Source organism: Stegodyphus dumicola, chromosome 2, assembly GCF_044657685.1.
Source record: "Stegodyphus dumicola isolate Sdum_Otavi_A_Nest chromosome 2, ASM4465768v1".
NCBI lineage: Eukaryota > Metazoa > Arthropoda > Arachnida > Araneae > Eresidae > Stegodyphus > Stegodyphus dumicola.
In genome coordinates this window covers 229,403,877-229,419,130 of record NC_140769.1, presented here as the reverse complement: position 1 = coordinate 229,419,130, position 15,254 = coordinate 229,403,877, and the positions used below count along the sequence as shown (strand labels likewise).

The window sequence follows — 15,254 nt, the reverse complement described above, 5'->3', positions numbered from 1 at the left end:
TAACAACAATCTAATTTACTCCTTCTTCTAAAATGGACGAAGTTTTCCCAATTTATAGATCGGTTAGGAGCGCCTGAAAGGGACTGCCTAGCTGGAGAACACGTTACTAAATTAATTAAAATATTTTAATTTGTTTTACATGAAAAAGTAGAAATCTTTTTAAAGAAGACGCACTTTTTGATTGAAGGCATTTGTATGAAAACATAAATTTACTAGGACAATTTTAATTAACCTTATTTTAGTATTTAGCGGAAAGAATATTATAAATATAATAATATTAAAACGTTAATTTAAACCTAATCTGTACCAAGATACGTCATATGTGGTGCCTATCACTTCTCTTATTGATTATAATAATACTTTAACTCCTGATAAAAATTATCCATAAGATACATTTTAAATTAATGTATTTCATTATTTATATGTATTAATAAAAAATAAAATTAAAAGGTTATAAGGTTTTTTTATTTTTCTTCCAGCATGCCTTCGTGATGTAATGGTACCTCACTTTGCGCGTATTCCAGAGATTCAGGTTCGAATCCCGGCGAGGGCACTCATATTTTTCACGTCTCCAGCATCAAAATAATCTAATGACTGTACAAGTTAAATCATTAAGATAATTATTTCTTTTACATTATTTAGTTGGTTGACTTTATGCAGATTCATTAAATTTGAAAGAAAAATTTTTAAGTATTATATAGAGGTGAATGGCACCGCACTAAGAACCAGCTACGTATTTGCGACGAAGCCTGAAAGATAGGTTTAAGATTTTATGTTTCACGCGATAGCAACAATTGCAAATTTCGCGGATGCTTAAGTCATGGTAGCGTAAAGTACCGGATGTAAGGGTCCAAAATATTTTTAAACGAAACGATGAAAAGAGATTTCAAATATAGCGACTAATAATTGCTTCTCCTTTAGTAATTATAATAATGATGAAATTGTTTACTGAATCACAATGTGTCGATTGAATCACATGAATTAGATATATTATAAATTGCAGCTATTGGAGATATTGTTGAAACGTAAAATAAATGTACAAATTATTAAACACTAAATTGCTTCTAATGTTTTTCCTTGATTAATTACGATGGGTTCACCAGCTGAAGGATTGAAAAAATCGTTGAGTTCTGGTAACTATGCCGAGTTCAAATTCTGATCAACAATTATCGACGCCCCATGGATTATAAACCAGAAATTTTCATCGAAGGATAACGCTTTCCAAACCGCATTGGTGAAAAATGTCCTGCTATGTAGCGTAACGTTAGCGGATGAAAAGACTAATTAAAATGCGTTTCTAACGATAAATATTCATTTATACAGAATACTTTGCAGCTTGTTCTGGGGAATGAAATGATTTCCCACGAATATGCCAATCTTTTCAAAGTTCGCAAATGACTTTTTATCCCGACCTTTAAGAAAAACAGTGCATTTTTTATTCTTCCCTCCACAGAATGAGTGATTGCTTCCATAAATTTGTTCATCGTATAGCGCTCAGAAGTTATGTACACCCAGCCGACAAAAAAAGAACAAGATAGCCTTTATTCTTTTCTAGATATTATCATGATCCTAGGTTTTTCTTGTCATTCTGTATTACGGTATGAAAATTTCAGGTGAAAAGGAATGAGAAGATGAATACTCGATCTTTTATCAGTAAGGTAGCAGGAATAATAAATAACTATGTATCTTAAAACGGTAAATAATAAATAACCGTTTTCAAATGTTTGAGATAATCAATAAACCCGATTCCTTCTTATTTTCATGTAAATTAAGCAGTCCATGCAATGTCATGTAAATTAAGTATTTTAAACTATCTTTTTTTTTAAAGTTTTTTTTCTATTATTGAGTTGAATTCATTCTTTCATTCACATCCAGTGTATCGTATTTCATGTTGGAATAATTTAATATTTACTTCTGTTTACTTAACAATAATTTAGCGTTTAAAAAGAAATAGTTAAAAAAATGACTTTAGCTGCCTTCAGCTGTGGCATATGTACTGTTTAGTGTCATAAACACAACTTCAGCATTCAACGACGACATAAATAATTTTAAGAAGTTATATTGCTATAGCAAACCGTTCATAAGAATCATTAAGTGGTGTATACTACTATGATTAAAACAATTGGAGATAATTTGTTTAAAATACACTTATATTTTTACCGTTTATATGCTATGGCATCTTCTCTAACATCATGATTCCATATTTTAATATGCGCCAGTTTTCGAAGAAATATACACTACAGATTACTATAAGCTAAGCTGTTCAATTTTGATATTGTAATCTTTTGGGTGAGAAAACGCCCGATTTGGCTTTTCAAGCAAAATACTAGAAGGTGGTCCAGCCATGACTTTTGTAAGAGATCTGTAATATCAACGGTGCGACGTCGGAGTATTTGGGCTGGAGGCCCTACCTTGATCGAAAGAAAAGATGCAAAGAATTATGTGGTAACACGAAGGAATGCAATCTATGCTATCCATGACAATGTAATGATTAATTTATTGTATATTTATTTTTCATACGGATTTTTATGTAACAATATTGTGTAGATGACAATGTAAATTTAGCATTGTAATATTAGTATCATTGATTCAGTGAACGCCGCCGGCGGTGGATGGTAGCATGGGCATAACTCTGATTGGTGTAGAACCTTAGGTCGGAGGTCCATGCGACGGCGTTTCGGCCACTAATTAGTGGTAAATAGTTTTCAGATGCACGTCACTGGTAAATGTTTGTGCATTCACTATTAAATATTGTGACATACACTTAAGAAATCTGAGAGCAATCGAACTGGTGATCGAATTGACACTAAGTAAGCACAAGCTTCTTAAAAGCTATCCTTAATTTATATTTTTAATTAGAAATGCCTTGGGAGCTTGATCTTACCAATATTGTATACATCACAATCATATGGAATACTATAAGGATTTTTGATTTGTGACTAATTACCGTAGAATATCTTTGCTTAGGTTTTAAACAAATTGAAAAGTGTTCAGTTTCTCATGAATTTGGCTGCTTCGTTTATATCATAAGGGGCATTACAGATTTATCTTAATACTTTAATTTGGGCTGTTTGGGGTTATTTTGCGTTGTTGCGACAAAAGTTAATCCAAGCAGGGAGGATAACAAAGAATTTAATGGCAAAGTGAGAAGCCAACCTCAACCAGCAACAGTCCAAGGATGCTCAGTGTGTCCAATATCACATCGTGCCTAACATCCTTGGGAGGAGGCATAGCGGTAGGTCTTACCACTCTACACCTGGCACCATGGGTTTCAATGAAACGCAAATAAGGTACCTCCTAACACTTTAGCGAACCAAGGGAATTACGACTAAAATTTTATTCCGAATGAATAACATCTCAAAGGGCTTAAATTGTTAACGGGAAGACATTTATTGAACATTACGTTTTGCATGTTAATTCATGCTGTTCAAGCTCAGTTTCAATGTGCAGTTAAGACAATGAGTAATTTTAAAATAAAATTTAAATTAAAGGTGCTTCCTTTTCCTTATCATACAGCTGACACATTTTTACAAATACGGTCAAAATGTGCTGAATTAGTTGTATTTGCTGTTTCACAAAACGTTTTCAACATTTCGAAGGTATTGCTTAGTAAGTAAAAAACTAAAATTGAAGGCAGAGTGCATTCTGGAAACCTATTGTTTCGTGGCTGAGCAGTTATTTGAAGAGAGATAAGCGAAGATATTTTCTCATTGTTCGCTTCATTTTATCTTTCTGAGTTATTGCTTTTAAACTGCCTATTCGAGAAAAGTTATGTGATTCTATTTATGTACTTTCCTGCTTATTTATTGCTTATTTTTCCTTACGTTTTTCCTCAAGACGATTCTTGTTTTGACCGTATTCGTAAAAATTTGTTTCGGTTACGCATTTCGAAAGAAAATTCTGTAGTTTATTATTATTATTATTATTGATGTAATTATTTGTTAGGTACGCACAAAAGAATATTTTAGTGCCTGAAGAATACTTTCAGTGAGTTACTGTTCTTACTGCACTCAAATTAAATATGAAAGGGGAGAAGAAGCTCTTACTATTCTGTACACCGTAATACCTTATATTTTAAATCGTAAGCATATAAATCAAATGCTATATTAAGTATTTTAGAAAGCCAGACATTTATAAACAATATGTACTTATTAATAATATTTTAATATTTTTTGAAATGTTTATTAAGAATGAATAACATTTTGAAAAAGCTCCAAAACAAAATTAAATTGGCAACATGTCTTAACATCAGAAACGCCTTTTCAAACATTTTGAGTGTTACAATATATTATACTGCCATACAATTATTATTCGTGTAAATTGGTTACGTTTTGCACTTGCGCTAAGTATAAGATTTCAGTTTTTATCTTCCACGTGGCCCGGCAAATAGTCAGTTTTCAAACTGTTGTTATAAGACGAACAACATTTTGAATATTTTGAACAACATTACTATAGAATCTTTAGCATATCTCAATTTATTGAAGTTCTAATTTGGACTACAGGATGGTCCAATGGCCATTTCTTTAGTTACGGAAAATTTTTGCTGAATCACATTGATTTTGACAGCTTTGTAAGGCTTATCCGACATTATTTCGGAACTTCCATAAAAACATTAGACTTCAGTGTCTCGAAACTGAGAGAATTATTTTAAATCTACGCCAATACCAATTTAATTTTCCGTAACTTTCAAAATGCTTCAAATTTTCAGTTAAAAATATCATTTGAACAAAACTGTAAATTAAATATAATTAGAATAGTATGAATGACATAAATAATTGAAAAATAAAATTAAACTTAAGCTAACAGTGTACGCTATTGGTCGCCGGTGACCTACAAGTTGACAGAAAGCGATATGAAGTAACGCGGAAATTTAGATAGATCTTTAAAATAAAACTAAAGGTGATTTTCGAGAAGACATTTAACTGGTTTAATATGGCTTAAAAAATAAATTATCAAGAATACGTTTGTTGAAATTGACCACGCTACTACAGCATAAATTTGAAAAATAAATTAAAGATTTTGCGTTTAGCCAATTGACAACTCGTTCAGAACTGACTATTTTCGAATCAATTCGATGAAACAAAAAATTGAAGATATTATGTTTCGAGCAGTGGCTATACTTGCTATACTCATGCTTAATGTATGGTACTGCAACATAACCTGATCGTCATGCAATGTAGCATACCAAAATTTTCGAAGGACGTTTGTAACACGGAAATTAAACCGAAGAACATTGATGTGCAAGATTGTTGGTCTCTGATGGCTTGCGATTTTACGGTCAATAGGGTGGGGTAATGCAGTGTATTATAGATTATTAAAATAAAGCAAAAGATATGGTGACCTATGAGTCTGGTGGTCAACCAACAGCTTGCCGGTATGAGGCCGCACAGGAAGTTTAGACAAGAGAATGGGGATCATGAAGACTGTTGTAAGCAGCAGGAAGAAAACGGGGGCTCTGCGTCACAGGGAAGAGGGGGGGAAGCTTACCAAGGAGCATATTGCATGAATTTGTGTTCGAAGATCATCATTCGTTAAGTGGTGTTCGACCCGAAGGCCTTTACCACTACATGTTTATCAATCCCCCTAAGGACCTGTAAAAGTTCGTTAAATTCCATAAAATGGAAAATCCTGTGCACTTGTAATAAAAGTGCAAAGTCTTCAGTAGTGAAGAAGTTGATCAGGAGTAATTTGTGTTACTTTATCATAAATGTGAGTCACGTGATTTTCGAGACGGGAATCTAGGAGAGAGAACACTTATATATATATATATATATCAGGGTGCATCATCACATTTAGAACTTAGGCATCATTTGAATCCGCAATCCAAAAATCACGCGACTGACATTAAATGATGACAACACAAAACACCACTTTTTGTGCTCCTTGATCCACAGGCATGTTCCAGCCACGAGTAAAATGTGTTGCGAAGATGACAACATAACATAGCATCAAGCGTTTTAACAAGCCTGGATATGACAGATACACGGCTGACGTCGATGTTCGCGACATGAAACCACATCATATCTATGATAACATTTCCCAGTTCCTGATAACTTGTGTATTACTAGTCGCCCGTAAAGGGCAGTGAAATGTTCTGGGAGACTAAATTTTGCCAGAGGCGCATGGATGATGAATTCTTGGTAGTGTAATTCTTGGTAATGTTTCGCTGAGGGGATTTCGAACTTGGAAACTTTCGCATTATATTGAAGCTGATACGACATATTGGTTTTCGTAAGCTGTAACCAAAGCATGTCAATTAAAGTAATTGTAGAGACATTAAGTATTTTTTGGAAGCAGGAGACATGAAAAATGAGAAATGCCTCCACCGGGAGTCACACCAACGGACCTCTCGAATACATGACCACTACACTACGAAAGCATGCTAAGAAGGCGGGAGAAATACCTTATGTAATAATAAATATCATGCTAATATAAATTTTAAATGCGTGTAATTATATTAAAAGGCTCCTCTACGGTGATATTTGTTTTCGAGATAACGGAAGAAATTCTAATCTTAAAAATTCTTGAGTTCTCTGCCATGTTCAGAGTTTAAAATTTGCATATTTTCATTTAAGTTATTAATAATCAAAGATTAAATCTTATAATTTTATAGTTTAACCATTATTGGGTGAAAATTATCTTACACTTTGAGAGCTGTGTCATTTAATAACTTTTTTTAATTAAGACTTATTTTTGGTTTTACAGGTATAGGTCGATTGTTTCAGAGAAATGTGCTGGAGTCGGGATGCATATTCTGCAGGTAAGGAATAATCACTAAATGAATTATTTGTAAGCTATTTAATTTTGAAACTGGTTCATTGTGAATTCGCAGCTTTATTTGTAAAGTTTTTTGCAATAGTTTCTTTAAAAGTGTATGTTTTACATTAGGATAATTGCAGCAATCGCTTTAAAATTCCATAAAGGCAATATTTAGAATATAGAGAATTATAATTCTGAAACAGAACTAAGAATAAATTAAGATGCTTTTACTAATAAAAATTTATTGCTGCATTCTAATAGAATTTAACAATAAAACACATGGCTTTTTTTTAGTATTCTGACAATCATTTTAAAGATGGCAGCATAGAAATTAGCAATAAAAAGAAAGAAACGTTTGCATCGAAGATTACAATGGATACATAGCGCGGGGCCATTTTGCAATTTTAATGAATTTTTTATTTCATTTTTATTTATTTGTCACTTTTTAAAATTTTAATACTTTTGAATTTTTCTAATATTTAAATTTTTTTTTTGAAATTGTTAACAGTTAACTGATTTTTGATGTTTTAGACTTTAATTTAAAGTTTCGAATTGAAAATTTTAATTTTTCGCATTTTGAAGGAAGTGTATGCTTTCGAGTAGCACATAAATTTTTGTCCTAGCAAACTTGCATATAGCTTTATTGTAATCAACAAAAGATACTTCTGATACTATATATTAATATAACTGATACAGAATCATTTGTATTTTAAATTTTGATAATGTTTCGTATTTTTATATATTAATATAACTGGTGCAGAATCATTTGTATTTTAAATTTGATAATGTTTCGTATTTTTTATCTCTTTAATGCTTTCCAGTTTCTTGAAACATTTAACGCAAAGTTAGTTTTCTTTATTAGCTTTTATTTAGTTCACTCATGGTGTTTACTAATCGTCGGAATTTTCTCATCGATTTTTAATTAGTTTTCTGATAAGTTCTCAAGTTCAAATTTTGTACACATATTGTTTGTAGATGGCAATGCAATGCAAGAATAGAATATTTCAAAATTCCATTTAAGTTTTTTTTAATTAATGTTTAAACGATTTTTAGACTATATTTTAGTTAAGGTGGTGTGGTGTATTTAACTATGGCAAAGCACACTAGGGCTATCTGCCTAAGGGGAGGGATGCCTTCGTGGAGGACTTTCTAAGGGAAACTGGCTCGTATACACGTTACACATGAGGAAAACCACGAAAACACCCATGCAGCCAGCCCGTTCGCGGGATTCGAACCTCGGACCGAACTACCAGTGTTCAGCGACTTTACCGCTCGGCCGCTGGTGGGCACTTTTAGTTAAGGAACAAATAAAAACATCAGAGGTTTACTGTTTACAGCATCGAATAGAGCGGGAAAAGGTCTTTGAAATGAAAACATATAATTTCTGAGTTTTCGGTGAAGTTTTGAAAAATACTCGAAATTTTTCGGGTATTTGACGTCCACGATTTTAAATAATCGGATGTAAAGTTTTGAAATTTTCACAGATTATTAAACAAACACTTCGCTCTCTTTTAAAACAAGAATTATGAAATAGGCAATATTTTCTGCATTTATTTAAAAAATAAATTTCAGTTTCAAGCAGAAAGGCGAAATCGGTTCTTTGTATCGCTTGCAGACACATTATTTTCAAGGGTATGATATCATTTACGCTACATAATTCTTATCGCTTCTGTACGTATAGCTTTGCACTTTTTATTAAGAAAAAATAAAATAGAAAGAATTTTTATCTCTGCATTTACTGCTTCAAAAATAAAATAAGGGGGAAAGAATTTTTTAAAAAAGCTTTTATTTGAAACTTATAAAATAATTAATGAACTAAAAGAAGAAATATATTTTATTATACAGTTTTATGGAAATAAGAGATGAAATAATTATCTTTTCGAAATTCATCTACAATTTTATATTACGAGTAATAAAAGCGTGGAATCCTAGATAAAGAAATTTACTAAACAAACCGTCTTGTCAAATGTATAAGCCATTATCTTTATAAATTTATCATGACAGCCACACGCTTTTATTATTCGTAATATAAAACTGTAGAGGAATTTTATCTAGAGAATTATTTAATCTCTTGTTTCCACGAAACTGTATAATTAATTATTATTCTTCTTTTAGTTCATTAATTATGAGTTTCGAATACAAGCTTATTTTATAAAAGGTTTTCTTACTTTATATTATTTGAGGTGATATACTGTAATTTGTTAAGATTGTAGTTTATTTATTTATTTTTACATTGCTGTTACTGGTGAATAACGATGAAGGGAGTCAACCAGTATATGCTTACTGGTTGTCGGGGATGGAGTTAAGGACAGCTTGTTCGAAATACTCTCGTGAATTCCAACTAATGAATTTTCCTCTTGGGCAGATGGAAGCACAAGAGCTGTCGCGTGGCCCATCCATCACTTCGATTACGCCTTTTCCCAGACCTTGACCTCCCGGCCGTCTTCCGTATTGTCAAGGTACGTCCGGCTTCCCCTCAGCTTTTAATCCCGTTAGAGAGAGAAGCCTCGAAACTCCGCTGCCGAAAGATGCGTTCGATTCTTACGGCTTCTCGCCTTTTCGTTTCACGCATCCCAGATGGTTCCGACGCTCTCGTTGTGATGTTCTTCGCTGTATCTCCAACGAGCAACGGAAAGGAGTCCGTTATGGGTTCCGTAGTTACGTAAACATGTTCCCGGTACTTTTTTCGATGAAGATTTTAGGTAAGATATTTTACCTCAGTGGTATTTACTTATTTGCTATTATTCTTTTAATAATATGTTGCATTTAGAATTCAATATAAGTAGGAACTTCTCTGGCTTTTCAACGGTTCGAATTTTCAAATTTGAAAACCCAACCTATACATTAAATACATGATTAGAGTTTACATGGTTAGCAGTTTAGACAGTTTTATAATAAGAAAGTTACATTTTTCAGGGTAGAAAGGGGAAACGGGGAAACTATCCGATTCAAAATGAAATTTATGAGCAGATTAAAATTAGGATTTTATTTTTCATATTCTTTATCTTACGTGTTTAAATTAAATTTAGTATAGCGCTTGGCATTCCGCAGTCCCCGTAGCTCTTTGAATAGGACGTACACTGGTGATGATTGCAATCATAGTGTATTTGTGCAGTATGTAGTATTCGTTTCTGAAAGAGATCCCATAACCAAATAAAACTCCTCGTAATATGTAAATACGACGATCCACAGTGTGGCAATGTAGTTGAAGAACGCAGTACTGTGCGCAAAGTTGATGTGCTCACCATGCGCACATAATGACTGAAGTAGATTCAGAAATAGGAATCATTAGGTTATTTTGAAGCAGGAGATGTGAAAAATGTGCAATGCCTTCGCCTGGACTCAAATCTGGATCTATCGAATACACACTTGCTTGCTAGGTGTTCAAACTGACCCTCTTTCCAAATTGACGCACCGAGTGTGCTAACCGTTACACCACGAAGGCATGCAGAAAGGAGGGAGAAAATATCTTTCAGGGGCATCGAATATGCTATACTCAGTGCTAAATAACTGCTACAGATGTGGACAAGCTAAACAACTTCAGCTCAGTTCACATGTCACTTCAGATTAGATATCAAATGGTATCTGCGAAATAGTTTTGTATCTTCTTCGTCATTAATGCTTATAACACAGCAGGAGGGTTGAAAACCATTTGACTAATTGCACAATCCGCTCATTAATCCACAGTTATACTTGTAGAAAGTAAAATAAAGCCCGTGGTTTGTATCACACTACTTAAGCAATAATCACTTCCATACTACACACACGTCACCTGCTAGGCATAACTTGATCAAACAGTGTAAACTCTCAAAATACGTTATGTGTGTGGCTTTAAGTGCTTGTGTCATGTTTATATGTTACACTAATATATTTAGTATACTGAGGATGGTGTAAACAATGCGGGAGATATACTTCTGATGAAGAGGTTGTTGATTTTTCCAGACATTTTTTATTTTCAACATAACTCATAGAATATGTACTATAGAATAAGGGCTAACGCAATCTACGAGATGGTACGTCCGCAATTTTATAGTATTTTACATCCCTATTGTACGACAGCTGTAATTTTACCAATATAATAACTTACGTAACCAAATGAATTCCAGACTAAACTGCTTGAAGTACTAGTAAATTGTTAACAATATGCTATTCTCTCTTAATTGTTATCCAGGTTATTTCTCTTCCCTGTGCGTTTTGAACTGCCCTCAAATTAATCGCGATAATGAGTTAACCGCAGACGCCGTTCACTTTCTTACCTCGATTAATCAAGTGTTGAATCGAAATATGCAATTAATCGATTAATCGATATATGCAAAAAATTTCCAGACGATCGACTCGGCAAAAGAGAATAAACAATTAATTAGTTTTCAGATTTGACTGAAACAAAGTAAAAGCCAAAAGAACAGCAAAAACACTCAAAATGAAAGCTAATAAAAACAACTTTAAAAAGTGGATATGATTTGATTGTCGAATCCACTTTAATTTTGCTCCCTGCTTTCTGTTACAGAGATTTCTGTTTAAACGTACTGCAACTATTTATAAGAAAGTAACAATAGTGAGAATGTCCCTTATGGAGGTTCTATTATACAAACTATGTCTAAATTCAACTAGTTGAGTTTGAATAAACCCTTGCATAGGTGAGGAAAACCATTGGCTGGAATACAGAAACGGCTATCTGCATTTCTCTGATTTAATTTACTGGCATACAAATGTGTCATGAAAAGATTTTCCTCTAATGAATGCGAAAGGCGTGTGGAGTCAATTCCAGACGTTTAATTAATTCAATCAATCCGGATTCTCAAGCACGTCTTTTGTTATGGAAATTAAGTCAGCAAATACGTTGTTCTGGTTGAGGGAAGATTTTATTGTGCACCTAGAAGCCCAAGTTTTGAATTTTGAATTTTATATTTCATATTCATAACACTTTAATGAATTTTAGACAAACAAATTCAATGATTTCAAAGTGAGCAGTGGCAACACTGTACGAAATAAAGCATTTTTATCTCCAGCACGCGAGACTGTCTATCGAAATTCCAAAGATATGCTGTTTCTAAATATCAGGTGAGTTTACTATTGAATTCAATTTTATGTGGCGTAAGTGCGACGATCGTGATATTAAAGTTAACACACAAAATGTTAAAATTAAAAAGAAAAGAAACCCTTTTTCTGGCCATTTTACTAAGAAAACTGAACACTGATATAATAAACTGAGAAAAGAGTGAAAAAAATATAAAAATGTTTGTCAGCACTTAACACTGCATCGGGAATTCTAAATTTTGTTAAATTGAACAGAAATTTGGTGATTTTGCTGTTGATTTTTATATGGCGTAAGTGTGAAGAAAAGGATGCTTGGCAAAACAAATGGATTAGCAAGAGTGAGAGCAACAGCAGACTAAGTAGACTATGAGTTCAGCGAGAGCGTAAAAACCTTAACAAATCCCTTGAGCAACAGTTAAAATCTGAAAGCTTTCAGATTTTTTATATTTATTTATTTATTTTTATATTTATTTATTTATTTATTTTTATTTATTTATTTATTTATTTTGCTGCTTCAAAATACTGTAGACCCCCGATTAACCAAACACTACATCCACGGTTAATTGAAAATCATGGTTAATCCGACAGCATCTAAAAAACACGCAAAAAAGTGGAATAACCCATATTATAATTAACAGAAATTAACAATTAACCTGCATTTTGAGGCAATTTTATCTGAAAAATTGAATGAAATTTGCTTACGTAAATTAAACCAGCATTCGAAGCAAAAAGAATACCCTGCAAATAACAGAAGAATAAACATCATTAGAACTAAAGAAACTTTACTAGAGAACTTGAACAATGTCACTGAGCTGAAACTCAACGTAAAAAAATATTTGTTAACCCTTTTAGTTTACTTCATTTGACAGACACCATCTGTTTGTTACATTGTTATTATGCACTTTTCTTTTTCTTTTTGAATTTTCTGCAGACAGTTTTTTTGGCTCTGATTATTTGTGACAACTTAATTTCTTTTTGGATAGAGCTCGAATAAGCCCTACCTGGTCAATAGGGAAATGACTGTAGGTTTATAGCGAAATTTTTTAATAGCAAGAAATTTAATATGTATATAGAAAGAAAGAAAATCTGAATTCTTTCAGATTTTAACGTCCCACCACAGAGTTTGTTTATGTTTTGTATTCTTTGGCTGAGCTCGCAGGTTACCAAACTGCTCTTGGACTCTCTGCTATTAACACTATTAACATTACTTTTTTCCCTTTACGCCACATAAAATTGAACAACAAAATCGCAGAGTTTTTAACAACAGCACATTTTTAGAATTCCCATTAATTTTTTTCATTCTTTTCTCAGTTTATCATATCAATGGTCAGTCTTCGTAGTAAGAGAATTACACCTCTTCTCGTTTTTTTAAAATTATTAACCTTTTGTCTTTTTAATTTTATTTATTAAACATAATTTTTTCTCACTAACGCCATAATATTATAAGTCATAAAATATTTGAAAACAGCACTAATATTAAAATTCCAGATTTTTTTTTTCATTCGCTGTAGTATTTCTTTAAAAATAATACATGAGATAACATTTGATGACAATTAAGTTATTTAAAAAGTGATACGGACAAAAAAATGAGGATCGAGACTAATAGCACCCCTGGTGCTAATAACAACAACAACAAACACAAAGATATATATATAATTATTGCGGAAAACTTTAAAAACAAATTCTTGCACATAGTCCAGCAGAACTGTAGCTGCAGTCTACTAAACCTTCAGTTAACATGCTTGAATGTCATCGTTCTATTATATTGCTTATATAATAACACTTTTGTTCTTTTTGATGTCTTGTATGACCTCCAGAGGCAGGTTCGTCTGCGCAATTTTGAAGTTTCTGCGCAATCCCTGCTCGGTTTCTCCCATAACAAAACGATTCATCCAAGTGGTAAATTGCGAAAGAGAGTTCTCATCCTCGTCTGCGGAACAACATCGTCTCTGGAGAATATCCTCCGGGAATCTCTTTTTACGGTCACGTAAGCTCTTATACAATGTTGCGGAGACACGTGACCCTTTTAACTGCAGGAGAAGTTTCTTTTCGCTATGCTGTGGTTGCGACTCAATTATCTCTCGTCACGAAGTAGTCCAGCGGTTTGTTGATCACCTCTGCGGGCATTCGTCTCTGCTTTTCGTGCGCAACAGCCTGCATGTGCACGGAGAGGCTGAAGTGAGGGTGATTGTTTGGGTCTGAACTTGGCACTTGAGGGAAAAGCATTTGTTTCTTTTTTTTATAGGGTGGGTCCACAAGCGAATGCACGATATTAGCTTATGGAATAATAAAGACTTTGTATGACTTCTTTTCTATTACCTTTAACTATATCTGTAATAGTTCCGTATGATATTTTGGAGATGTTGTTGGTTTTTGTCTTTGGTGTTCTTGTGGTATCGGTGCGTTGGCAGAAATGTTGTCGAGAAAGTTAGTTTACTTAAATTGTGATCAATAATGTTGTAAGGAGTTATCGCAACATTATTGATCACAATAATGTTACTCCCGTGTGTGGCCTTTTCATGTGAGTAGCTGCACATCCAATAGAGAAATCAGAAGCTCCATGATTCAATTCACAAGGATGGAACAGTTGATTATCCACGTTTTCCTGCTTCGAAATGTTTGATGTTATCTAGATCACTCTGAAGACGACTCAGTTTTGCGCCTTTCCTTAATTGTCATGTAAATGAAGGAAAATGTAAAATATTACCACATTCTCTTATATGTGTTCTTGTGGTGTAAGCCTCTAACTAATAAATTGCATTATTCGAAACCCGGCAATGGCACAAATGATTTTCGTCTTTCTTCGTCCCAAATGCCTGACGGTCTTACAGTTGCACTGAAATAAAAATATAGTGGACAGTATTTTGTCACCATCTGGTAGAGATGATTTCGTGCCTTCTGTCGCTCTTTAAATGGAATAGAATGTAAGGAGTTATTGCAGTTTCCTATGCGGGCTCTTATGCTTCAAGTAATTTGCACGTCTAACTAGCAAATTGGAAAATCATTAGTTCGAACTAGAGCGAGAGCACTGTTGATTTTCCATTGTTTTCTGGACCCAATAGTGTAACGGTTTCTACCATGTTTTTAATAAGCTGGAAAATTACCATAAAAAACGCATGCGGTGCTGTAAAGTTCTAAAGAACAAAAACAGTAGATAGTTAAAAACTATGTCGCACTGTTGCTGTAAATGGTATTTAACAATTTACAGAGCTGATAGCACATTAGTTAACCGTGCTGCGATTTGAAAGAACAGCATACTTCCATATGAACACAAATAAAAACTTCAAATAAAAATATTTTCAAGGTTGCCGATTAGACTAATACGTGCGAAAATAATTCTCAATTTAATACTGATTCGATTTTTGATTTTCATCTTTCCGTTAGTTCGAAAGCGTTACAGTTCCACTAGAAACCGTAGTTCGAATTTCGAAACTTGCGATCATGTTTACCGGCAGAAA

The 15,254-nt window shown here is 33.3% G+C and overlaps 1 protein-coding gene across 6 annotated transcripts in view; it reads left to right on the top strand.

The window, feature by feature from the left end:
• Positions 1 to 15,254, top strand: part of LOC118184426 (uncharacterized) — a 235,469-nt gene that overhangs the window by 184,303 nt on the left and 35,912 nt on the right. For 5 of the 6 annotated variants that reach the window (XM_085811864.1, XM_085811865.1, XM_085811867.1 and 2 more), the window contains one exon: positions 6,706 to 6,760. In XM_085811864.1, the coding sequence (XP_085667990.1) occupies positions 6,730 to 6,760 (31 nt within the window). In that variant the 5' untranslated portion in view covers positions 6,706 to 6,729. Of the gene's footprint in view, positions 1 to 6,705; positions 6,761 to 9,306; positions 9,462 to 15,254 lie in introns of those variants that run through there. The other variant, XM_035354095.2, reaches the window with a different exon arrangement.